Raw genomic sequence first — 25,768 nt, forward strand, 5'->3', positions numbered from 1 at the left:
ACCCAGCCTAATCCCACTCTCCCCCTCACTCCCCACACCCTTTAATATCCCACCCAGTCTAATCCCACTCTCCCCCTCACTCCACACACCCTTTAATATCCCACCCAGTCTAATCCCACTCTCCCCCTCACTCCCCACACTCTTTAATATCCCACCCAGCCTAATCCCACTCTCCCCCTCACTCCCCACACTCTTTAATATCCCACCCAGTCTAATCCCACTCTCCACTTCACTCCCCACACTCTTTAATATCCCACCCAGTCTAATCCCACTCTCCCCCTCACTCCCCACACTCTTTAATATCCCACCCAACCTAATCCCACTCTCCCCCTCACTCCACACACCCTTTAATATCCCACCCAGTCTAATCCCACTCTCCTGCTGACATTCTGATGTGTCCGTATTGGGAATCACACTAATGGGATTTTGCCAGTGAGTTGCTCGAGGGGGATTTGAAGGGCAGGGAAGTGCGGGAGAGGGGAGGACTTTGGGAGAGAAGGAGAGAGTGAGTTGGGAAGTCAACAGGTGCCCTTGAGCAGGACATTGTGGATTCGGAGCTGGCAGTGGAGGGGGGCTTGGGGTGTGGGGTCGAGGCTGGAATGGGATCTTTCTGAAGTGGTTAGTTGGGGTGGTCCTGCAATAAATTACAAGAAAGCAGAGGCATTCTAGCAATAAATGTGGATGAATAGAGACCGATGCAGTGAGCTGGTGCCTGTAAATTGGACAAGTGATCCTGGGGCAGGACATTTAAACTGAGTTTAGTAAATCCTCTTAGTGGGTCTTTGTAAATAAGACAAAGGAGCTTGTTGCTAACTGGTGAGTTGAAGCCATTGTACACAGATATCGCGGTGGAAATTCAGTGGCAACCCTTCCCTCAGGCCCAGCCTCAGGCTGGTGTCGGAACCCCAGGGTGTTCAGGCCGGTGTGATCCTATTGCCACCTCCTCTCTCGGAAACGTTGGTGGCCTCGGTGTGGCTCCTGCCGGTCGAGCTGGAAGAAGGGTCTTCATCCCCGGAAAACTGATTATGCCCACAGCACAAAGTGGTCAGCAAGCAATTCCGGAACTGGACAGGGAAGAGAAATGGGAAAGACATTTATAGAGTTCTAGAGTCATTTACAGCACAGAAGGAGGCCATTCAGCCCATCAGCCCCATGCCAGCTCTCCATGGAGTCTGTCCCACTCCCCTGCTCGATTCCCCCATAGCCCTACAAGTCTATTTCCCTCAAGGGTCCATCCAACATCATTGATTGTCTCCACTTCCACCACCCTTGTGGGCAGTGAGTTCCAGGTCATTACCACCTGCAGTGTAAAAATGTTCTTCCTCACATTCCCCCTGCATCTCTTTCCCAAAACCTTCAATCTATGTCCCCTAGTCCTTGTACCATAAGTTCATGGTAACAGTCAGGAAGGAGGGTAAGAAATAAGGAACTTGCATTTCTGTAGCTCCTTTCACAACCTCAGGATGTCCCAAAGCGCCTCACAGCCAATGGAGTGCAGTCGCTGTTGTAATGCAGAAAACAAAGCAGTCAATGCATGCACAGCAAGATCCCACAAACAGCAATCATATTGACCAAATAATCTAACCTTTTGGTGAGATTCACTCCCGCTCTGGTTTCTCCCTAATTTGCTCCTACTCTCGCTGTCCTCCTGCCCTCCTCTGGTACCTCATCCTGGTTACTATTCTTCATGTGTGGGCCTGAATGGGGAATTCAACTGCGAGAAGCATCACAGCTAAACCCAATCCTGGCCACCAGCAATGTCTTTCCGTTAGAAGCTGCTGCAGCAGGAATTCAGGCCAATTTTCTTTTTTTATCTCACTCTCCCTTACCCAGGGGGCACAACAACAAGAAAAACTTGCATTTATTTAGTACCAAAATCATCTCCCCATCCAGCAACCCAGTCACACAAGCCGTAAGACCTGCCCATCCCCAGCCACGTCACCAGGTGGCAGCAGTGGGTTGAATCCAGGTGATAATGGAGTGACAGAGACAGAGAACAGGACTGAAAAGAACAGATTAACTTCATACAACATATCTCTCGCTGCCTTGAAGTCACACAATGGGAAGACACAACAACAACTTGTAATTATAAATCACCTTTAATGTAATAAAATGTTCCAAGGTTTTTCACAGGACCATATATGAGCCCTTAGGGCAGATGGCCAAAAGCTTGGTCAAAGATGTTGGTTTTAAGGAGCGTCTTAAAGGAGGAGAGAGAAGCGGAGAAGTTTTGGGAGGGAATTCCAGAACTTAGGGCCCAGGCAGCTGAAGGCACGGCTGCCAATGGTGGAGCGATTAAAATTGGCGATGCTCAAGAGGCCAGAATGAGAGGATTTCAGAGTGTCTGGGGCTGGAGGAGATTACAGAGATAGGGAGGGTGAGGTCACAGAGGGATTTAAAAACAAGGATGAGAATTTTAAAATCGAGGCATTGCTTAACTGGGAGCCAGTGTAGGTCAGTGAGCACAGCGGGTGATGGGTGAATGGGACTTGGTGTGAGTTAGGACATGGGGCAGCAGAGTTTTGGATGACCTCAAGTTTACGGAGGGTACAACGTGGGAGAGAAGGCAGGAGAGCGCTGGAATGGTCGAGTCTGGAGGTAACAATGGCATGGATTGGAGCTCTGGCATACCTGTCATCTTCCCCTGTATCTGTAACACTCACAACTTTGAGGGAAGTTCTCGAGAATTGTGAAAAGGAAACAACTGTATAATTAGGGTTGCCAATGCTCCTGGAGACCCCAAAGATTGCAGATAATCTCCTGTACACAACTGCGAGCAAACATAGGGAGAAAAATTGCAGTGACATTTAAAAAATTGTGCGCTTTTCTTTTTCTTGTTAAACAAGTCCTTTCTTCAGCCGTGGCTGGAAGAGACATTTGCATATTAACAGACAGTGTTTGGAAGGACAAAGCAGCCATTCCCTGACACATTCAACCCACAATGGACTTTTGATCACCAGACGTTGAAGGTGGGGGAGCTCAGATTCCAAGTTGACTGTTAAGATGGCCGAATACACAAATGGACATGGTCAAACCAGCTCGTCACATGACTAACCTGCTGGGTAACCTGAGGTTTTTTAATTTGTACAAACAGTTTGAAGTCAGGGTGTCTGTTTGCTCCTGGACTGAGAAGATCTCTCCTGTCTGCTCCCATCTCTTTCTCACAAACCTCTGAATCCACTGAAGACACATGAACCCCAAGAGAGAAAAGTCTCCTACAGTGAACAATGTTTAAGAAGAATACTAGGCCCCAACAAAAAGCAAGATCTACCTACAATCAAGGACTCTACAGTGAGCTCGAATAACCATAACAACAACTCTTCAGATATTGCCTCAAACTTTTCCACTTTATTTCTTTTGTTTTCTTTTCTGTCTCTATTTGCACGTGTGATTGCATGTGCATGCTAGCATGGGTGTGTCATGTATCTGTAGGCGTTAACTGAATTAGAGTTTAAGTTTAAATAAATTTTGACTTTTCTTCTTTAAACCTAAAAAAACCTGTTTTTGCTGGTTTCTTTACCTTATAATTGGAAATCGGGGAATAAGGATTCACCAAGCGGGAGCTAAAAACACAGCATGTTTAAAATTAAACCCTGTTACAGTAAGACCAGGTGAAGGTTGAAAGGGAACCCTAGACCCCTTTCTCACCTGGCCGTCAGATCATTTTATTTAATTGTTATAAAAAATATTGGAGATGGAGGAAAAAAAAGGCTGTTTGATTGACAGCCAAGAGTTGTCCAATCAGGAATTGAAGAGGCTCTTTGTTGACCAATCGACTGGGGGGTAGGCCGGGTTCTGTGACGATGGACATGTTGGGTGAAAATGGTGGGAGTGTGTGGGGGTGGGGCTATTGGTGGCTGGGATGTCAGGTGATGAAACCTCCAGGAATACATTCAAGCAGGGTTGGCAACCTGTAATACATGTGGGAGAACTGACATTTACCTGTTTGTTCATGAAGATATAGATAATAGGGTTGTAGACTGTGGCGGTCTTTGAGAAATAGGAGGGCATGGATGCTAAGGTGGGATGAATTACAATGTCCTTATTCACAGCAACAACCATGGCAAAGGTGGCATAAGGGAGCCAGCAGATCAAAAAAGCCATCACCATAGCAATCACCATGCGGGTAACCTCTCGTTCCGCTCGCTGTGTTGTCTGGCACTCTTTCTGTTGCTGAGCAACCTGTGGAAGGAAAGAATGTACAGCTAATTTACACCTTCTGGCATCTCCTTAAAGAAAATGGTCCCCATTAAGGTGAGGGAATGTCAGCAGAAGGAAATGGAGCACAGTCCCCATCAAACACTCCCAGGACAGGGGTAGATACAGAGTAAAGCTCCCTCTACACTGTCCCCATCAAACACTCCCAGGACAGGGGTAGATACAGAGTAAAGCTCCCTCTACACTGTCCCCATCAAACACTCCCAGGACAGGGGTAGATACAGAGTAAAGCTCCCTCTACACTGTCCCCATCAAACACTCCCAGGACAGGGGTAGATACAGAGTAAAGCTCCCTCTACACTGTCCCCATCAAACACTCCCAGGACAGGGGTAGATACAGAGTAAAGCTCCCTCTACACTGTCCCCATCAAACACTCCCAGGACAGGGGTAGATACAGAGTAAAGCTCCCTCTACACTGTCCCCATCAAACACTCCCAGGACAGGGGTAGATACAGAGTAAAGCTCCCTCTACACTGTCCCCATCAAACATTCCCAGGACAGATACAGCACGGGGGTTAGATACACAGTGAAGCTGGCCAGGCCAGCATTTATTGCCCGTCTCTAATTGCCTTTCAGAAGGTGGGGGTGAGCCAACTTCTTGAAATTCCGCAGTCCATGTGGTGTCGATACACCCACAGTGTTTGTTTCTGTAGCAGTTTGATACAACTGAGTGGCTTGCTAGGCCATTTCAGAGGGCATTTAAGAGTCAACCACATTGCTGTGAGTCTGGAGTTACATGTAGGCCAGACCAGGTAAGGACAGCAGATTTCCTTCCCTAAAGGACATTAGTGAAGCAATAATCCAGCAGTTTCACGATCATTATTAATGACATGAGTATTTAATTCCAGATTTATTAATTAATTGAATTTAAATTGCCCAGCTGCCATGGTCGGATTTGAATTCATGTCTCCAGAGCATTAGTCCGGGCCTCTGGATCACTAGTACAGTAACGTTACAGCGATCAAATTGACCGAATTTAAATTCATAACTTGCCAGGGTGAGATTTGAACTCTTGATCTCTGGCTTTGCAAGTGCAGGAATGGAACCAATCAGACTGAGATTGCCAGTTCGGTGCCAAATTAAACACGGTTTTGGCCTCTGATCAGAGATCAATCAGGTGCTGTTGGTGTCAGTGACCATGGGCTAAGGAGCAAGGAAAACAAAATCAGCCAGAGCTCCTACTCCTGCTGATGATCCCTCACCCCTGATAAAGGTGCTGTGGGCTTGGGGGGGAAGAGGGGAGAGAGGGCACCTGCCTACGATGCTTCCACAGAGGAATAGACTGCCAGCACTCACTGTTAAAGTTTTGCGAGTTTGTACCAGAGGCCTGGTGATGTCCACAGAATGAGCCAGGGCAGTTTGGAGAGGAAGGTAGAAAATTGGAGCTGAAAGATTCTCCATACTCACTGCTCGAAGAACCACCAGCAAACTGACATAGGAGAAGATGATCAAGCTCAGGGGCATCATGAAGCAGGTGACAAAGAGTGCCACCACGTAACTATTGTTGTTGCTTCCTCCCGTATACCAGTTCGGTCCACAAGATGTCCGTAATCCTAGTGCCCGAAAAAGAGATTGTCCTTAATAACTAAACTGTGACTATGCAAGCACACAGTGTGAACACACACCCTAAACTGCAGTCCGTGCACACAAGGTGAGTACACGCTACAAGCACACAGTGTGAACACACACCCTAAACTGCAGTCCGTGCACACAAGGTGAGTACACGCTACAAGCACACAGGGCGAGTACACGCGACAAGCACACAGGGTGAGTACATGCTACAAGCACACAAGGTGAGTACACGCTACAAGCACACAGGGTGAGTACATGCTACAAGCACACAAGGTGAGTACATGCTACAAGCACACAGGGCGAGTACACGCGACAAGCACACAGGGTGAGTACACGCTACAAGCACACAGGGTGAGTACATGCTACAAGCACACAGGGTGAGTACATGCTACAAGCACACAGGGTGAGTACACGCTACAAGCACACAGGGTGAGTACACGCTACAAGCACACAGGGTGAGTACACGCTACAAGCACACAGGGTGAGTACACGCTACAAGCACACAGGGTGAGTACATGCTACAAGCACACAGGGTGAGTACACGCTACAAGCACACAGGGTGAGTACACGCTACAAGCACACAGGGTGAGTACACGCGACAAGCACACACGGTGAGTACATGCTACAAGCACACAGGGTGAGTACACGCTACAAGCACACAGGGTGAGTACACGCTACAAGCACACAGGGTGAGTACACGCTACAGGCACACAGGGTGAGTACACGCTACAAGCACACAGGGTGAGTACATGCTACAAGCACACAAGGTGAGTACACGCTACAAGCACACAGGGTGAGTACACGCTACAAGCACACAGTGTGAACACACACCCTAAACTGCAGTCCGTGCACACAAGGTGAGTACACGCTACAAGCACACAGGGCGAGTACACGCGACAAGCACACAGGGTGAGTACACGCTACAAGCACACAGGGCGAGTACACGCGACAAGCACACAGGGTGAGTACACGCGACAAGCACACACGGTGAGTACATGCTACAAGCACACAGGGTGAGTACACGCGACAAGCACACACGGTGAGTACATGCTACAAGCACACAGGGCGAGTACACGCGACAAGCACACAGGGTGAGTACACGCTACAAGCACACAGGGTGAGTACACGCTACAAGCACACAGGGCGAGTACACGCTACAAGCACACAGGGCGAGTACACGCGACAAGCACACAGGGTGAGTACATGCTACAAGCACACAGGGTGAGTACACGCTACAAGTACACAGGGCGAGTACACGCGACAAGCACACAGGGTGAGTACACGCTACAAGCACACAGGGCGAGTACACGCTACAAGCACACAGGGCGAGTACACGCGACAAGCACACAGGGCGAGTACACGCGACAAGCACACAGGGTGAGTACATGCTACAAGCACACAGGAGGGTGAGTACACGCTACAAGCACACAGGAGGGTGAGTACATGCTACAAGCACACAGGGCGAGTACACGCGACAAGCACACAGGGTGAGTACACGCTACAAGCACACAGGGTGAGTACACGCTACAAGCACACAGGGTGAGTACACGCGACAAGCACACAGGGTGAGTACACGCTACAAGCACACAGGGTGAGTACACGCGACAAGCACACAGGGTGAGTACACGCGACAAGCACACAGGGCAGTTTATCAAACATACAGGTTCAGTCCAATCATCTTGGAGGAAAAATAGGAAAAAGCGATCAGAGTCCCAACACGTCACCAAAAGGAGGGTGAGTAACATTACCAACAATTTGTGCACAGCAAGTTCCCAGAATCAGCAACTTGTTAATGACCAGTTTTTAGTGATGTTGATTGAGGAATAAATATTGACGAGGACCCCAGGAAGAACTCCCCAGCTCTTCTTTGAATGAGTGGCCTTGGGATCCTTTATATTCACCTGAGAGGACAGACGGGGCCTCGGTTTAACAGCTCATCTGAAAGACAGCACCTCCCTCAGTACTGACCTTCCGACAGTGCAGCGCTCCCTCAGTACTGACCTTCCGACAGTGCAGCACTCCCTCAGTACTGACCCTCCGACAGTGCAGCCCTCCCTCAGTACTGATCCTCCGACAGTGCAGCACTCCCTCAGTACTGACCCTCCCTCAGTACTGACCCTCCGACAGTGCAGCGCTCCCTCAGTACTGACCCTCCGACAGTGCAGCGCTCCCCCAGTACTGACCCTCTGACAGTGCAGCACTCCCTCAGTACTGACCTTCCGACAGTGCAGCGCTCCCTCAGTACTGACCTTCCGACAGTGCAGCACTCCCTCAGTACTGACCCTCCGACAGTGCAGCACTCCCTCAGTACTGACCCTCCCTCAGTACTGACCCTCCGACAGTGCAGCGCTCCCTCAGTACTGACCCTCCGACAGTGCAGCGCTCCCCCAGTACTGACCCTCTGACAGTGCAGCACTCCCTCAGTACTGACCTTCCGACAGTGCAGCGCTCCCTCAGTACTGACCTTCCGACAGTGCAGCACTCCCTCAGTACTGACCCTCCGACAGTGCAGCACTCCCTCAGTATTGACCCTCCGACAGTGCAGCGCTCCCCCAGTATTGACCCTCCGACAGTGCAGCGCTCCCTCAGTACTGACCCTCTGACAGTGCAGCACTCCCCCAGTACTGACCCTCCGACAGTGCAGCGCTCCCTCAGTACTGCCCTTCCGACAGTGCAGCGCTCCCCCAGTACTGACCCTCCGACAGTGCAGCACTCCCTCAGTACTGACCCTCCGACAGTGCAGCGCTCCCTCAGTACTGACCTTCCGACAGTGCAGCACTCCCTCAGTACTGACCCTCCGACAGTGCAGCCCTCCCTCAGTACTGACCCTCCGACAGTGCAGCACTCCATCAGTACTGACCCTCCCTCAGTACTGACCCTCCGACAGTGCAGCGCTCCTTCAGTACTGACCCTCCGACAGTGCAGCACTCCCTCAGTACTGACCCTCCCTCAGTACTGACCCTCCGACAGTGCAGCGCTCCCTCAGTACTGACCCTCCGACAGTGCAGCGCTCCCCCAGTACTGACCCTCTGACAGTGCAGCACTCCCTCAGTACTGACCTTCCGACAGTGCAGCGCTCCCTCAGTACTGACCTTCCGACAGTGCAGCACTCCCTCAGTACTGACCCTCCGACAGTGCAGCACTCCCTCAGTATTGACCCTCCGACAGTGCAGCGCTCCCCCAGTATTGACCCTCCGACAGTGCAGCACTCCCTCAGTACTGACCCTCCGACAGTGCAGCACTCCCTCAGTACTGCCCCTCCAACAGTGCAGCGCTCCCTCAGTACTGACCCTCTGACAGTGCAGCACTCCCCCAGTACTGACCCTCCGACAGTGCAGCGCTCCCTCAGTACTGCCCTTCCGACAGTGCAGCGCTCCCCCAGTACTGACCCTCCGACAGTGCAGCACTCCCTCAGTACTGACCCTCCGACAGTGCAGCGCTCCCTCAGTACTGACCTTCCGACAGTGCAGCACTCCCTCAGTACTGACCCTCCGACAGTGCAGCCCTCCCTCAGTACTGACCCTCCGACAGTGCAGCACTCCCTCAGTACTGACCATCCCTCAGTACTGACCCTCCGACAGTGCAGCGCTCCTTCAGTACTGACCCTCCGACAGTGCAGCACTCCCTCAGTACTGACCCTCCCTCAGTACTGACCCTCCGACAGTGCAGCGCTCCCTCAGTACTGACCCTCCGACAGTGCAGCGCTCCCCCAGTACTGACCCTCTGACAGTGCAGCACTCCCTCAGTACTGACCCTCCGACAGTGCAGCACTCCCTCAGTACTGACCCTCCGACAGTGCAGCACTCCCTCAGTACTGACCCTCCGACAGTGCAGCACTCCCTCAGTACTGACCCTCCGACAGTGCAGCACTCCCTCAGTACTGACCCTCCGACAGTGCAGCACTCCCCCAGTACTGACCCTCTGACAGTGCAGCACTCCCTCAGTACTGACCCTCCGACAGTGCAGCGCTCCCCCAGTACTGACCCTCCGACAGTGTAGCGCTCCCTCAGTACTGACCCTCCGACAGTGCAGCACACCCCCAGTACTGACCCTCCGACAGTGCAGCACTCCCTCAGTACTGACCCTCCGACAGTGCAGCGCTCCCCCAGTATTGACCCTCCGACAGTGCAGCACTCCCTCAGTACTGACCCTCCGACAGTGCAGCGCTCCCTCAGTACTGACCCTCCGACAGTGCAGCACTCCCCCAGTACTGACCCTCCAACAGTGCAGCGCTCCCTCAGTACTGACCCTCCAACAGTGCAGCGCTCCCTCAGTACTGACCCTCTGACAGTGCAGCACTCCCCCAGTACTGACCCTCCGACAGTGCAGCGCTCCCTCAGTACTGCCCTTCCGACAGTGCAGCGCTCCCCCAGTACTGACCCTCCGACAGTGCAGCACTCCCTCAGTACTGACCCTCCGACAGTGCAGCGCTCCCTCAGTACTGACCTTCCGACAGTGCAGCACTCCCTCAGTACTGACCCTCCGACAGTGCAGCCCTCCCTCAGTACTGACCCTCCGACAGTGCAGCACTCCCTCAGTACTGACCCTCCCTCAGTACTGACCCTCCGACAGTGCAGCGCTCCTTCAGTACTGACCCTCCGACAGTGCAGCACTCCCTCAGTACTGACCCTCCCTCAGTACTGACCCTCCGACAGTGCAGCGCTCCCTCAGTACTGACCCTCCGACAGTGCAGCGCTCCCTCAGCACTGACCCTCCGACAGTGCAGCGCTCCCTCAGTACTGACCCTCCGACAGTGCAGCACTCCCTCAGTACTGACCCTCCGACAGTGCAGCGCTCCTTCAGTACTGACCTTCCGACAGTGCTGTGTTCCCTCAGTACTGACCCTCCAACAGTGCAGCACTCCCTCAGTACTGACCCTCCGACAGTGCTGTGTTCCCTCAAGACTGACCCTCCGACAGTGCAGCGCTCCCTCAATACTGACCCTCCGACAGTGCAGCGCTCCCTCAGTACTGACCCTCCGACAGTGCAGCGCTCCCTCAGTACTGCCCCTCCGACAGTGCAGCGCTCCCTCAGTACTGCCCCTCCGACAGTGCAGCGCTCCCTCAGTACTGACCTTCCGACAGTGCAGCACTCCCTCAGTACTGACCCTCCGACAGCACTCCCTCAGTACTGACCCTCCGACAGTGCAGCACTCCCTCAGTACTGACCCTCCGACAGTGCAGCACTCCCTCAGTACTGACCCTCCGACAGTGCAGCACTCCCCCAGTACTGACCCTCCGACAGTGCAGCACTCCCTCAGTACTGACCCTCCGACAGTGCAGCGTTCCCTCAGTACTGACCCTCCGACAGTGCAGCACTCCCCCAGTACTGACCCTCTGACAGTGCAGCACTCCCCCAGTACTGACCCTCCGACAGTGTAGCGCTCCCTCAGTACTGACCCTCCGACAGTGCAGCACACCCCCAGTACTGCCCCTCCGACAGTGCAGCACTCCCTCAGTACTGACCCTCCGACAGTGCAGCGCTCCCCCAGTATTGACCCTCCGACAGTGCAGCACTCCCTCAGTACTGACCCTCCGACAGTGCAGCGCTCCCTCAGTACTGACCCTCCGACAGTGCAGCACTCCCCCAGTACTGACCCTCCGACAGTGCAGCGCTCCCTCAGTACTGACCCTCCAACAGTGCAGCGCTCCCTCAGTACTGACCCTCTGACAGTGCAGCTCTCCCCCAGTACTGACCCTCCGACAGTGCAGCGCTCCCTCAGTACTGCCCTTCCGACAGTGCAGCGCTCCCCCAGTACTGACCCTCCGACAGTGCAGCACTCCCTCAGTACTGACCCTCCCTCAGTACTGACCCTCCGACAGTGCAGCGCTCCTTCAGTACTGACCCTCCGACAGTGCAGCACTCCCTCAGTACTGACCCCCCCTCAGTACTGACCCTCCGACAGTGCAGCGCTCCCTCAGTACTGACCCTCCGACAGTGCAGCGCTCCCTCAGCACTGACCCTCCGACAGTACAGCGCTCCCTCAGTACTGACCCTCCGACAGTGCAGCACTCCCTCAGTACTGACCCTCCGACAGTGCAGCGCTCCTTCAGTACTGACCTTCCGACAGTGCTGTGTTCCCTCAGTACTGACCCTCCAACAGTGCAGCACTCCCTCAGTACTGACCCTCCGACAGTGCTGTGTTCCCTCAAGACTGACCCTCCGACAGTGCAGCGCTCCCTCAATACTGACCCTCCGACAGTGCAGCGCTCCCTCAGTACTGACCCTCCGACAGTGCAGCACTCCCTCAGTACTGCCCCTCCGACAGTGCAGCGCTCCCTCAGTACTGCCCCTCCGACAGTGCAGCGCTCCCTCAGTACTGACCCTCCGACAGTGCAGTGCTCCCTCAGTACTGACCCCCCGACAGTGCAGCGCTCCCTCAGTACTGCCCCTCCGACAGTGCAGCGCTCCCTCAGTACTGCCCCTCCGACAGTGCAGCGCTCCCTCAGTACTGCCCCTCCGACTGTGCAGCGCTCCCTCAGTACTGACCCTCCGACAGTGCAGCACTCCCCCAGTACTGACCCTCCGACAGTGCAGCGCTCCCTCAGTACTGACCCTCCGACAGTGCAGCACTCCCTCAGTACTGACCCTCCCTCAGTACTGACCCTCCGACAGTGCAGCGCTCCCTCAGTACTGACCCTCCGACAGTGCAGCGCTCCCTCAGCACTGACCCTCCGACAGTGCAGCGCTCCCTCAGTACTGACCCTCCGACAGTGCAGCACTCCCTCAGTACTGACCCTCCGACAGTGCTGTGTTCCCTCAAGACTGAACCTCCGACAGTGCAGCGCTCCCTCAATACTGACCCTCCGACAGTGCAGCGCTCCCTCAGTACTGACCCTCCGACAGTGCAGCGCTCCCTCAGTACTGCCCCTCCGACAGTGCAGCGCTCCCTCAGTACTGCCCCTCCGACAGTGCAGCGCTCCCTCAGTACTGCCCCTCCGACTGTGCAGCGCTCCCTCAGTACTGACCCTCCGACAGTGCAGCACTCCCCCAGTACTGACCCTCCGACAGTGCAGCGCTCCCTCAGTACTGACCCTCCGACAGTGCAGCGCTCCCTCAGTACTGACCCTCTGACAGTGCAGCACTCCCCCAGTACTGACCCTCCGACAGTGCAGCGCTCCCTCAGTACTGCCCTTCCGACAGTGCAGCGCTCCCCCAGTACTGACCCTCCGACAGTGCAGCACTCCCTCAGTACTGACCCTCCGACAGTGCAGCGCTCCCTCAGTACTGACCTTCCGACAGTGCAGCACTACCTCAGTACTGACCCTCCGACAGTGCAGCCCTCCCTCAGTACTGACCCTCCGACAGTGCAGCACTCCCTCAGTACTGACCCTCCCTCAGTACTGACCCTCCGACAGTGCAGCGCTCCTTCAGTACTGACCCTCCGACAGTGCAGCACTCCCTCAGTACTGACCCTCCCTCAGTACTGACCCTCCGACAGTGCAGCGCTCCCTCAGTACTGATCCTCCGACAGTGCAGCGCTCCCTCAGCACTGACCCTCCGACAGTGCAGCGCTCCCTCAGTACTGACCCTCCGACAGTGCAGCACTCCCTCAGTACTGACCCTCCGACAGTGCAGCGCTCCTTCAGTACTGACCTTCCGACAGTGCTGTGTTCCCTCAGTACTGACCCTCCAACAGTGCAGCACTCCCTCAGTACTGACCCTCCGACAGTGCTGTGTTCCCTCAAGACTGACCCTCCGACAGTGCAGCGCTCCCTCAATACTGACCCTCCGACAGTGCAGCGCTCCCTCAGTACTGACCCTCCGACAGTGCAGCGCTCCCTCAGTACTGCCCCTCCGACAGTGCAGCGCTCCCTCAGTACTGCCCCTCCGACAGTGCAGCGCTGCCTCAGTACTGACCCTCCGACAGTGCAGTGCTCCCTCAGTACTGACCCCCCGACAGTGCAGCGCTCCCTCAGTACTGCCCCTCCGACAGTGCAGCGCTCCCTCAGTACTGCCCCTCCGACAGTGCAGCACTCCCTCAGTACTGACCCTCCGACAGTGCAGCACTCCCTCAGTACTGCCCCTCTGACAGTGCAGCACTCCCTCAGTACTGCCCCTCCGACTGTGCAGCGCTCCCTCAGTACTGACCCTCCGACAGTGCAGTTCTCCCTCAGTACTGACCCCCCGACAGTGCAGCGCTCCCTCAGTACTGACCCTCCGACAGTGCAGCGCTCCCTCAATACTGACCCTCCAACAGTGCAGCACTCCCTCAGTACTGACCCTCCGACAGTGCAGCGCTCCCTCAGTACTGCCCCACCGACAGTGCAGCGCACCCTCAGTACTGCCCCTCCGACAGTGCAGTGCTCCCTCAGTACTGACCCTCCGACAGTGCAGCGCTCCCTCAGTACTGACCCTCTGACAGTGCAGCATTCCCTCAGTACCAACCCTCCGACAGTGCAGTGCTCCCTCAGTACTGACCCTCTGACAGTGCAGCACTCCCTCAGTACTGACCCTCCAACAGTGCAACGCTCCCTCAGTACTGACCCTCCGATAGTGCAGCGCTCACTCAGTACTGCCCCTCCGACAGTGCAGCACTCCTTCAGTACTGCCCCTCCGACAGTGCAGCACTCCCTCAGTACTGACCCTCCAACAGTGCAGCGCTCCCTCAGTACCACACTGGGAGTGGCAGCCTGGATGATGTGCTCAAGTCTCTGGAGTGTGACATGAATCCACAACCTTTCAACTCAAAGACAAAAGATATGGAAATGGGGAAACACAGACATTTCCATCAGGGTAATTTTCTTTCGCATGACTGGTGTTATCAGAGTGCTTCTATTTTTTGTAAAATATGTTTTTAAGGACTTACAGTTGAATTATGGACATTGATTCTTCTGGAGGCTTGAAGAGATGCTGAACTTTGTGTTTTTTTTTAAATGAGGGCAGCAGAAGGCTTCCTGGACTTGGCTTGTGAACAAGCCCTTGCTGGAAGGCACCTGTTTTCAGATAAAATACCAGGAGGGGGCCTGTTGTTTTGACATGGAGAAGATGTTTACAGAGAAGTGACAGGTCAAGATTTATAGAGGTCAGGAGGCTTGTCTCTTGTGACATTGTTTATGCTTTTGCTTTGGACAGTGAGTTGGACTGGAAACTGCTTGGAAGACAGTTGTTTTTTTTTTTGCCTGCCAAGGAAACCTAGTTCTCTCCCTTTTAAAGAGACCCTGAGTAGTCAGTGTGTCAGTCTCCACTTTCCTCCTGTATTTGAGGAAACCCTGTGTATCAAATGTGTGGGAATTGAAACCTCTGTAGCTGCATTTCTTGGAAAGGCGTCCCAAACTGATCTTCAACATCACCTGGAAAGAACTGTTCTGGGAAGATTCCAGTGACAGCCATCTATACACAATTGGGATGCCAAACTAAAACAAAAGACATCTTTCCATACCTTTTTTTACTTCAAGAATGAGCAAGTATTCAGCCTAAGTGTTTTTTGTCTAGTTTTTTTGTGCAGAGCTCTAAAGCAAAATTCCCTTTTATTTTTCCAGTTAACCGATGTATATGTGTGTGAGTATGAGGGGCTAAGGTAAAAAGGGAACTGTTATACTTCAGTCTGTGTGTTTATGCTTTACATCACTACTGGTTAAGACTTGTTTTATAATAAACTGATAATTTTGTTGTTTATTAAAGAAACCTGGTTGGTGTGTTTTATTCTGGGATAAAAGTAGAGTCTATGATTGACTGTATTGGTAAGTGGGAAAAAATGTAAATATATGTTGTGACCCATGGAGACGTGAAACTAGAATGAACAGTGCACTCCTCCCACCTCGGTCGTAACATTGGGTTTGCTGCAGAAATAAGTGAGTGAATTGGAGACACTGGAGAAGATGCAGGAAAGATTTACTAGGCTGATAGCAGAACTGAGAGATTTTGTCAACGGGAAAGATTGAACAGGCTGGGGCTCTTTTCTTTAGAAAAGACAAGACTCGGGCGTGACCTGATAGAGGTCTTTCAGATTATTAAAGGGTTTGATAGGGTTGACGTAGAGATGATGTTTCCACTCGTGACTAAGACCAGACTAAAGATCATAAATATAAGATAGTCACTAATAAATCCAACAGGGAATTCAGGAAAAACATCTTTACCAAATTGTGAAACTCGCTACCACCGGGAGTGGTTGAGGTGAATAGTATCGATACGTTTAAGGGGAAGCTGGATAAACACATGAGGGAGAAAGGAATAGAAGGATATGGTGATAGAGTGAGATGAAGTAGGTTGGGAGGAGGCTCATCTGGAGCAGCAACACCAGCACAGAGCAGATGGGCCGAATGGCCTATTTCTGTGTTGTGAATTCTTTGTAAATTCTCTTCCCCAGAGGACTGTGGGTGCCAATCTTTGAGTACATTCAAAACTGAAATCGACAGATTCTTGGGCTAAGGATAGGGGGATAGTGCGGGACAGTGGAGCAGAGGGAGAAGATCAGTGAGCTTATTGAATGACCGTGCAGACTCAAGGGGCTGAGTGGCCTACTCCTGCTCTTATTCCATATGCTCGTATGTAATATTTTGTAATTTGTGTTCTAGGCAGGAGCGTGTGCAGACTCTCTGCCTCGTTTATCGCCTTACCCTCAGGTACGTAACTACTCCAGCCAAAAAGAGGTGGCACAGTCCAGGCGAATGACCAGATCCAGGTGAAGAGGCAGCCCCATACCGCATGTCTCTGCTGGAAGCGGAAATCCCCCATCGGTTTGCAAATGACGATGTATCGCTCGAAGGCCAGGATCGCCAGGGACCATAACCCCACAATACCTACTCAGGAAAAACACACCAGGCAACTCAGCTTCTCTCCCTTTCTATTTCCCACTCGTGCTCTCACTGCACCTCCTTGCAACCTGGCTTACTGGGCTGCAGGAAAGCTTGGCCTGGCCTGGACTCCCTACCAACAGTGCCAGTCTAAAACCATTCACGTGGCAGGGAGAGAGCGCAGTTTGCCCAACTCTCCCTGTTCTCCCCATCCCACCCCCAGAGATTCATGGACATTTCAGCATAGGAGGCCATTCAGCCCATCATGCCTGTGCTGGCTCTTTGAAAGAGCTTTCCAATTAATCTCACTCCCCTCCGCTCTCTCCCCATAAACCTACAAATTTTTCCTTTTTAACTATTTATCCAATTCGCTTTTGAAAGTTACTATTGAATCCGCGTTCCAGATCACAACAACTCGCTGCAAAACAAAACTCCTCACGTCCCCTGTGGTTCTTTTGCCAATTACTTTAAATGTGTGCTCTGGTTACCAACCCTCCTGCCACTGCAAACACGTTCTCCTTATTTATTCTATCAAAACCCTTCATGGTTTTGAACACACCCCTGTTAAATCTCCCCTTAACCTTCTCTGCTCCAAGGAGAACAACCCCACCTCTCCAGTCTCCCCACCTTACTGAAGTCCCTCATTCCAGTAAATCTCCTCTGCAGCCTTTCCCAGGCCCTAGCATCGAGCACAGAGTTTTTGCCAATTATCTTCAATCTGCGCCCTCTGCTGGGGCTTCACTATTGACCTCGATTTTCTTTCCCCTTTGCTGATGTCCTCTCATTTCCTGAGGGTGTTGGTCATTCAGGGCTCCAGTGGTCATTAGATGCCCTCTACCCAAATAGCTTTTTATTGACACCAATAACTGATCAGTCTCATGGCCAAAACCAACCCCATCCTCACCCAATATCCTTCCCGTAAGGGGCAGCGGAATCTTTGAATAACGTGGACAGGAACCCGGGATGATTACCCATTCTGTAACCCATAGGCACTGAGGCTAATTAATGCAAGAATATAACTGTCTGGAATGAGATAGCCAACTTGGGAGCCCAAGCGCACAAATCATTAAATACTAGTAAACAGGCACAAACAGCGATCAAACAGACAAATAGAATGTTGGTCTTTGCCTCAATGAATACAAAGGGGAGGAAGTGATATTTCAGCTGTATAGAATCTTGGTCAGACCCCATCTGGAGTAACTGGGTTCCGTTCCAGCCACCATTCCCCAGGAAGGACATACTGGCCTTGGAGAGGGTGCAGCGGAGACTCACCAGAATGATATCATTGTATCATTAAGATATACCTTAAAGAGTTAAATTAGTCGGACAGGTTGCATAAACCTGGATTGCATTCCCTTGAGTTTAGAAGATCTGGCAGGGTGGTGATCTGATTGAGGTTTTTAAAATGATAAAGGGATCCAAAAGAATAGAGAGCAACTATTTCCTCTGGTGGGGAGAGTCCAGAACAAAGGAGTAGAACCTTAAAATTCGAGCCAAGCCGTTCAGGGGTGATGTCAGGAAGCACGTCTTCACACAAAAGGGAGTGGAAATCTGGAGCTCTCCCCCCCAAAAACTATGGATTCTGGGGGGTGAATTGAATTTTTCAGGACTGCGATTGATGAGATTATTTAGGCAAAGTGTTTCAAGGGATATACAGCAAAGAGAGTAAATTGGACCAGCCACCATCTGATGGAACGGGAGAACAGTCTCGAGTGGCTGATGTTCCTCACACAGACCAGGAGCAAATTAGAAGTGCAAGACTTTGTTACTCACTGAGTCTGAGGAAGGTGGATTCCAAGGAATGGGACCATGAAAGGGGAGGTAGAAGTGCAGGAAGAACCCTGTGGAGAAATTAAGGCAGCTCAGGAACACCCACCTGTCAAGGACACCATGAAACCTTCGAACTGACACATCGACTCCCCCAAAGTGAAGTAGCCATGGATGTTGTTGGAGAAGCTGATGGTGCTGCCAAAGAAAGTGACCATCAGGTCAGCAATGGCCAGATTCACCAGGATGTAGTTGAGTGGCGAGCGGAGCTTCTTGTATTTGATGGACACCAGGATGACCAGCCCATTCACGAAGGTGGCCAAAAAGACCACAGTGCCCATGAGAGTGGCTACAGCCATGTAGGTGCTCTTCGGGGAAACGTGTGGCCATTGGGGGCCATCGAAAGCACCAATGGTCTTATTGTAAGTGGCGGTGGAAACCGTGGAAAAACCCATCGACCTTCGAGAGGGGAATTCACAAAATTTGATTGTATGGATTCTCTTTCTGTCTCTGGAAAGCTGAGTTAACCAGTCATTGCCCCACTGTGGATGGTCAGTAAGGTTTGATAAACCTTATTATAAAGCCGAAACAGCTTAGGAGAATCATCAAATGGATCTCTCTCCCTACCATGTCGTAATCTTCCTTAATATCTATTTAAAATAACCAGCTGCTTCGAGGGGATTTCTTTTTAAAGTGCTTTCATTAATCAGGATTCAAAGAGTCTGCTGTTAATTTCCTTTCATCCCTCATTGGAGTCTGTTTGCTTTTATTTTCTCCCCTTTTGCCTTTTCTGCTGAGCTGGGTGGGGGTGCAGGTTTGGGCTGTTCCGGACTCTCACCCGCTCCCCTTACCCGCTGCAAGGAGATTGCAGGAGTGACTCTCCCTTCCTCAACCCCACCTACCAGGTAAAAGGCCACAGGTGACACGAAACAACGAATGGTGACAGTGAGGGACATAGTGACTCAGCTCAATCCTGTCCTCACCCGTCACACTTACACACTCACACATGTGCACACACTCACTCACACACTCACATGTACACACACACATATACACACACACTCACTCACACATAGTCACACTCACTCACACTCACACACTTACAAACACACACAGTCACACTTACACACTCACATACAAACGCTCATGCACACACATACACGCTCACTTTCCCACAGGGACTTTCATTAAATGTGAGAAATGTGACAACCTGAATTCTCTCAGTTTGCCACGTATTGTTTCAGTAAACGTTCGAGTGGCGATGATGCTCTGTTAGAATATTCCAGAACCTGAAGCAAAGCAGTTTCCTGGGGCTTAACACCTGGATCTGGGATCTTGCTGAGTTGATGCCAATGACAGGTAAAATGAATTAGTGGTATTGACAATCACAGGGAAGAGGCTGTGAGCAGATTTTAAGGAGTTCAGTGATGCTCTGAAAACTGCACACAAGTAGGTCACTGACGTCGCGATTCAATGCTTGACAATTTCACTGGTTCATATGAAGCAAAAGACTTGCATTTGAACAGCAAGGAATCAAAATATTCCAAAGTGAAAGTGAACAACTTTAAAAGCAGTGACTGACGTTATAAAAACAAGACAGCACTTTTAAGAGTTTAGGATGTCCCAAAGCTCTGCACAGCCAATGAGGTGTAGTCACTGCTGTAATGTAAGAAACACAGCAGTCAATTTGCACACAGCAAGATCCCACAAACAGCAGTGTGATAAATGACCTGATAATCTGACTACCCTCATCATCCCTGGGAGGGAATGAACAAAAGCAGCCAATATCCCAGCTCCTGATCCCCAACAAATGGCCAAGACTTCCTGCACAGCACATCACAAACACACGACCTCCACCGCCTAAAGGACCAAGGGCAGAGGGTGCATGGGAAATCCACCATCTCCCAAGTTCTCCTCCAGGTCACACACTATCCCAACCTGGGGATATATTTGCTGTCCATTCATGATCGATGGGCCAAGATCCTGGATCTCCCTCCCTAACAGCACTGTTGGAGCAGCTTCACCACATGGTGCTTCAAGAAGACCACTTTCTCAGGGATGGGCAATAAATGCTGACCTTGCCAGGGACACTCACATTCCGAGAGTGAATTACAAAAAATCCCACTTGGAATATATATGAGGCAGGTGTCAGGCAAGGAGCAGGATCAGGACTGATTATGTTTGTCGCATCTCCTGAAAACGGCCAACAATATCTAGACTCACACACAACAAGAATGGCCTCTGGAATGAAGCATCGGGAGAGTTTTCTTGTAGATGCAAAAGTGAGCAGGAGTTAAGGGGGCAGAGTGGAATATAAATAGAGAGAGAAATGTTTTTCAGCCAATGCCATGAGATATATCTTTGAAATAAAGTCCAGTCTATTGTGGAGAGATGGACCAATGATAAATGAATGAAAGGTTTTTCTTATTGACTGAAAGCTCCTTTGTTTCTCTAATCCCTGGCTATGGTCCTTAACATTAATTAAGTTTATTAAAACGATGCGTCTGTAATCTGCATACGTGCAGATCCTGGATAAGTCCTTATAGCTATCTCAGTTTGTAAGCTAACAATTATTGGTGTTCTACACCACAGTCTGGGACGCTGCAAGATTTAATGGAGCCATTGTTAAGAAATGCTCAGGTGTAATTCACAAGAGGTGTTTGAGACCCAGATGTGGGAATGTGCTGACATCATGTGATGTCCTTATTCAACCCAGGATTCTCATAGCACAAGAAAGAACTTGCATTTATACAGTGCCTTTCACTAATCCCCTTAACTCTCCCAACTCCTCCTTTAACCCCCTCCCCTAACATCTCCCTCAACTCTCCCAGTCCCTTCTCTAAAACCTTACCACTTTGAGAGGGCATCACACTGTTAAAGGTGCCGTCTTTCAGCTGAGACGTTAAACAGGAGGACCCGTCTGCCCACTTAGGTGGGTGTAAAATATTCTTCAGCACTTATTGCGGAAAAGAGCAGGGGAGTTTCTATCCGATGTCCTGGGTCAAATTATCCATCGACCAAAATCACTAAAAGCAGATTTTTTTAAAGCACCTTTCATATTCTCAGGACATCCCAAAGCACTTTGCAGCCAATGAATTTCTTTTGAACTGTAATCACTGTTGTTGTAGAGGCAAATGCAGCAGCTCACAGTAACCCCACAAAGACTAATGAGATAGATGACCAGGCAAGTCGTCTGGAAGTGTTTGATGAGAGCTGAATGCTGGACAACGAGGGAAAATATTACACTTGATGGGGAGATTCAACAATGATAAACATTTTTATTGATTATATGAAAATTAGGTTCTCAAGCTGCTCTGTCAGGAAGCAGCCACTAGTCTGAATGGGAGCTGTCTAGTTGGGTTGGTACTGCCACATTACAATCACCAGGCGTCACTGTTAGCCCAGATTTACAGAGTGACGACTGAAAGCAAGGAACTGTATTCAGCTGCTCCTCTCCCACTGAGAGACACGTCACTCACATGGCACTGAAGTAAGGGAAGAAAGACTTCCACTTTTATAGTGTCTTTCATGAGCTCAGGATGTCCCAAAGCTCTTTACAACCAACGAAGTACTTCCTGAAATGTAGTCACTGTGTGGGAATCATGGCAACCAATTTGCACACAGCAAGATCCCATAAATATCAATGTGATGATGTCCATGTTTTATGAGAAGTTGGTATTGGCCAAGACTTCGTCCTTCTCTTTTCTAGAGAAAAGAGCCCGAACCTGTCAGTCTTTCCTGATGGTTATACCTTGCTGGCACTAGAACAGCTTGAGTAAATCAGGAACACCTTGTATTTATATATATTCGGGAGGTGGGTTGTGGGACTGGAAGAGATTACACAGATAGGGAGGAGGCAAAGGCATGGAGGAATTTGAAGGATGAGAATTTTAAAACTGAGACGTTGTTTGACTGGGAGCCAATGTAGGTGAGCGAGCAGAGGGGTGATAGGGGAACGGGACTTGGTGTGAGTTAGGACACGGGCAACAGAGGTTTGGATGATGTCAAGTTTACAGAGGGTAGAGTGTGGGAGGTGGCCAGGGATGTGTTAGAATAGAATCATAGGAATATATAACATTTTTAAATGTTATGAGGATTTCTGCCTCTGCCAACCTTTCAGGCAGTGAATTCCAGATCCTGACCACCCTCTGGGTGAAAGAATTTCCCCTCAAATCCCCTCTAAAACTCCTACTCTTCCCCAAAATCTATGCACCCTGGTAATGGACGTCTCAACCAAGGGGAATAGGTCCTTCCTATCCACTCTATCTAGACCCCTCATAATTTTATACACTTCAAATAGGTCTCACCTCAAACTCCTCTGTTCCAAAGAAAACAACCCTAGCCTATCCAATCTTTCCTCATAACTAAAATTCTCCAGTCCCGGCAATATCCTCATAACTCTCCTCTGTTCCCTCTCCAGTGCAATCACATTTTTCCTATAACATGATGACCAGAATTGCGCACAGTACTCCAGCTGTGGCATAAGTAGCGTTTTATACAGTGCCGTGATAACCTCCCAGCTCTTATATTCTATGCCTCAGCTAATAAAGGCAAGTATCCCTTTGCCTTCTTCACCACTTTATCTACCTGTCCAGCCATTTTCAGGCCCCCCTGTTCGTCTACACGTCTCTGAACCCTACCATTTATTGTGTATTTCCTTCCCCAAATGTGTTACCTCACACTTTTCCGGATTGAACTCCATTTGACACTGTTCCACCCATCTGACCAGTCTATTGATATCTTGCTACTGTCTACAACTTTCTTCTTAATTATCAATCACACCGCCAATTTTGGTATCTTATGCAAACTTCTTAATCTTATCCCTAGATTCAAGTCCAAATCGCTGATACATACCACAAAAAGCAAGGGACTGGTACTGAGCCCTGCAGAACCCCACTGGAAACAGCCCTCCAGTCACAGAAACACTCATCGACCATTACCCTGTTTCCTGCCTCAAACAATTTTTTGGATCTAACTTGCCATTTTGCCTTGGATCCCATGGGCTTTTACTTTCACTAGTCTGACATGTGGGGCCTCATCAAAAGCATTGCTAAAATCCATACAGATTACATCAAATGTACTACCCTCATTGCCCCTCCTTGTTCCCTGATCAAAAAATTCAATCTTGTTAGTCAAACACAACCTTCCCTGAACAAATCCATGCTGTCTTTGATGAATCCGTGTCTTTCTAAATGAAGATTTATCCTGTCCCTCAAAATTTTTTCAATAATTTTCCCGCCACTTTAGGTTAGACTGATTGACCTGCAATTACTCGGTCTATCCCTTCTTCCCTTTTAAAATAATAGTACAATGTTAGCTGTCCTCCAGTCCTCTGGCACCACTTTTGTAGTGAGGGGGGATTGGAAAATGATGGTCAGAACCTCTGCTATTTCTTCTCTTACTTCCTTTAACAGCCTAGGATACATTTTGTCCGGGCCTGGGGACTTATCCACTTACAAAGATGTTAAACCCCTGAAAAGTTCCTCTCGATATTTACTTCATCTAATATTTCACACCCCTCCTCCCTGATTGCAATGTCAGTATCACCCTGTTTTGTGAAAACAGATGCAAAGTATTCATTATGAACCATACCAATGTCTTCCGCCACCACACACAGGTTATCCTTCTGGCCCTAATGGGCCCTACTCTTTCTTTAGTTATCCTCTTGCTCTTTGTATTTATATTTTAAAAAAATTGGGTTTTCCTTGATTTTACTTGCCAGTATTTTTTTCATGCCTTCTCTTTGCTTTCCTAATTTCCTTTTTAATTTCACTCCTACTTTTTCTCCTACACTTCGAGGTTTTCTGCAGTAGTGAGCCCTCAGTATCTGTCATAAGCTTCCCTTTTTTCTTAATCTTCTCCTTTAAGCCCCTTGACAACCACAGGGCTCTAGATTGATTAGCCCCATCCTTTTTCTTTAAGGGAACATACTTGCTCTGAACCCTCACGACCTCTTTCTCGAATGCCTCCCACTGAACTGGCACCAATTTACCTTTGAGTAGCTGTTTCCAGTCGACTGTAGCTAAATCACATCTCATCTAAAATAATCAGCTTTTCCCCAATTGAGAACTTTTCTTCCTGGTCTATCTTTGCCCTTTTCCATAACTACCCTAAATCTAACTGTATTATGATCACTTCCACCAAAGTGCTCCCCAACTGATACCCTTTCCACCTGCCCAGCTTCATTCCCTACAACTAAGCCTAGAACTGCCCCCTCTCTTCTTGTGCTGGCTACACACTGGCTAAAAAAGGTCTCCTGAATTTTAAGAATTCTGCTCTCTCTGTGCTTTTCACATTAATTCTATCCCAGTTAATGTTAGGGTAGTTGAAATTCCCCCACTACAACTGCCCTATTGATTCTGCACTTCTCAGAGATTTGCCTCCATATTTGCTTTGCTACCTCCCACTGACTGTTTGGGAGTCTATAGTACAATCCCAGTTGTGTGATTGTCCCTTTTTTTGTTTTTCAGTTCAACACATATGGCCTCATTTGATGATCCTTCTATCATATATCCCTTCTCACATCTATAATTGTTTCTTTAATGAATATGATGAACACCACCCCCACCCCCCCGCTCCTCCATTTTTATCCCCCTCTCTATCTCATCTGAAAACCCTGTAATCAGGAATGCTGAGCTGCCATTCCTGCCCTTCTTTCAGCCATGTCTCAGTAATAGCTATAATATCATACTCCCACGTGTCAATCTGTGCTGTCAGCTCAATCTGTCTTATTCCCTGGATTTTCTTAGATTGAAGTCTAATTTACCACTTCCAAATTCCCTTGTCGTCTATTTTCTAGCCTTTGGTTCCTCTGCCTTCCATTTCCAACTTTTCTTCCCCCCCCCCCCCACCCCACCCCCACCCCCCTCTGAATCTACTCTCAGGTTCCCATCCATCTGCCGAGCGAGTTTAAACCCTTCCCAACAGCAAAACCCTGTGAGGATATTGATCTTGGTCCTTGTACGAGCCCCACCTTCCCCCAAAAGGCACTCTCTGGCTATTTGAGGAAGATAAAAAAAAGAGGAGAGAGAAAAAGAAAGACAGGAGAGGATAGAAAGATTTTTAAAAAGAGAACTTTACTTTACAAGGAACAAAAGCAACTTTAAAATACACAATTATTTCAAAAACTCAAGATTATTTAAATATGCGAGAGAGAAAGCTAATAGAAACGTCAAAACTGCAACAATAAGTTCGGAATCACAGAAAATATTTCATTCGACCAAGCCTGTTCCCTCAATGATTGACTGCCTCAATTATGGACTCTTACTCTTTCCCAAACTCGTGACGCTTGAACTCTCTTTCTAACTCCCATGAGCTAAACAGACCCATTGTAATCTCCCTAACATCTCTGCATGCTTCCTAATCTACTACTTTCCCCCACACCTTCCTCCGTTCTTGATGATCTCCTCACCTTTCCTGATCTCTCCTCGCTCCCCTCCTGAACCTGCTCCAGGTGACAGTCCTTTCTGACAAG

General features: G+C 49.9%; 1 protein-coding gene across 1 annotated transcript; it reads right to left on the reverse strand.

Moving 5' to 3' along the window:
- Positions 1-334: 334 nt before the first annotated feature.
- On the reverse strand, positions 335-18,668 carry LOC137346837 (pinopsin-like). Its single transcript, XM_068010758.1, has 5 exons — positions 18,404-18,668; positions 16,351-16,533; positions 5,627-5,772; positions 3,943-4,182; positions 335-1,064 (listed from the first exon to the last, which is right to left on the reverse strand). The coding sequence occupies exons 1-5, from the start codon at positions 18,651-18,653 to the stop codon at positions 915-917; spliced, it is 969 nt and encodes a 322-aa protein (XP_067866859.1). The 5' UTR covers positions 18,654-18,668; the 3' UTR covers positions 335-914.
- Between the last annotated feature and the right edge of the window lie 7,100 nt (positions 18,669-25,768).

The sequence above is a fragment of the Heterodontus francisci genome, chromosome 30 (genome assembly GCF_036365525.1).
Source record: "Heterodontus francisci isolate sHetFra1 chromosome 30, sHetFra1.hap1, whole genome shotgun sequence".
Lineage (NCBI taxonomy): Eukaryota > Metazoa > Chordata > Chondrichthyes > Heterodontiformes > Heterodontidae > Heterodontus > Heterodontus francisci.

Coding starts and splice junctions, on each gene's coding strand:
- LOC137346837 (XM_068010758.1), bottom strand. CDS start 18,653: ATGGCTGTAGCCACTCTCATGGGCACTGTGGTCTTTTTGGCCACCTTC. Junction 16,534..18,403: donor TTTCATGGTGTCCTTGACAG/GTGGGTGTTCCT, acceptor TTTCCTGAGTAG/GTATTGTGGGGTTATGGTCC. Junction 5,773..16,350: donor GAGTAGTTACGTACCTGAGG/GTAAGGCGATAA, acceptor TTCGGGCACTAG/GATTACGGACATCTTGTGGA.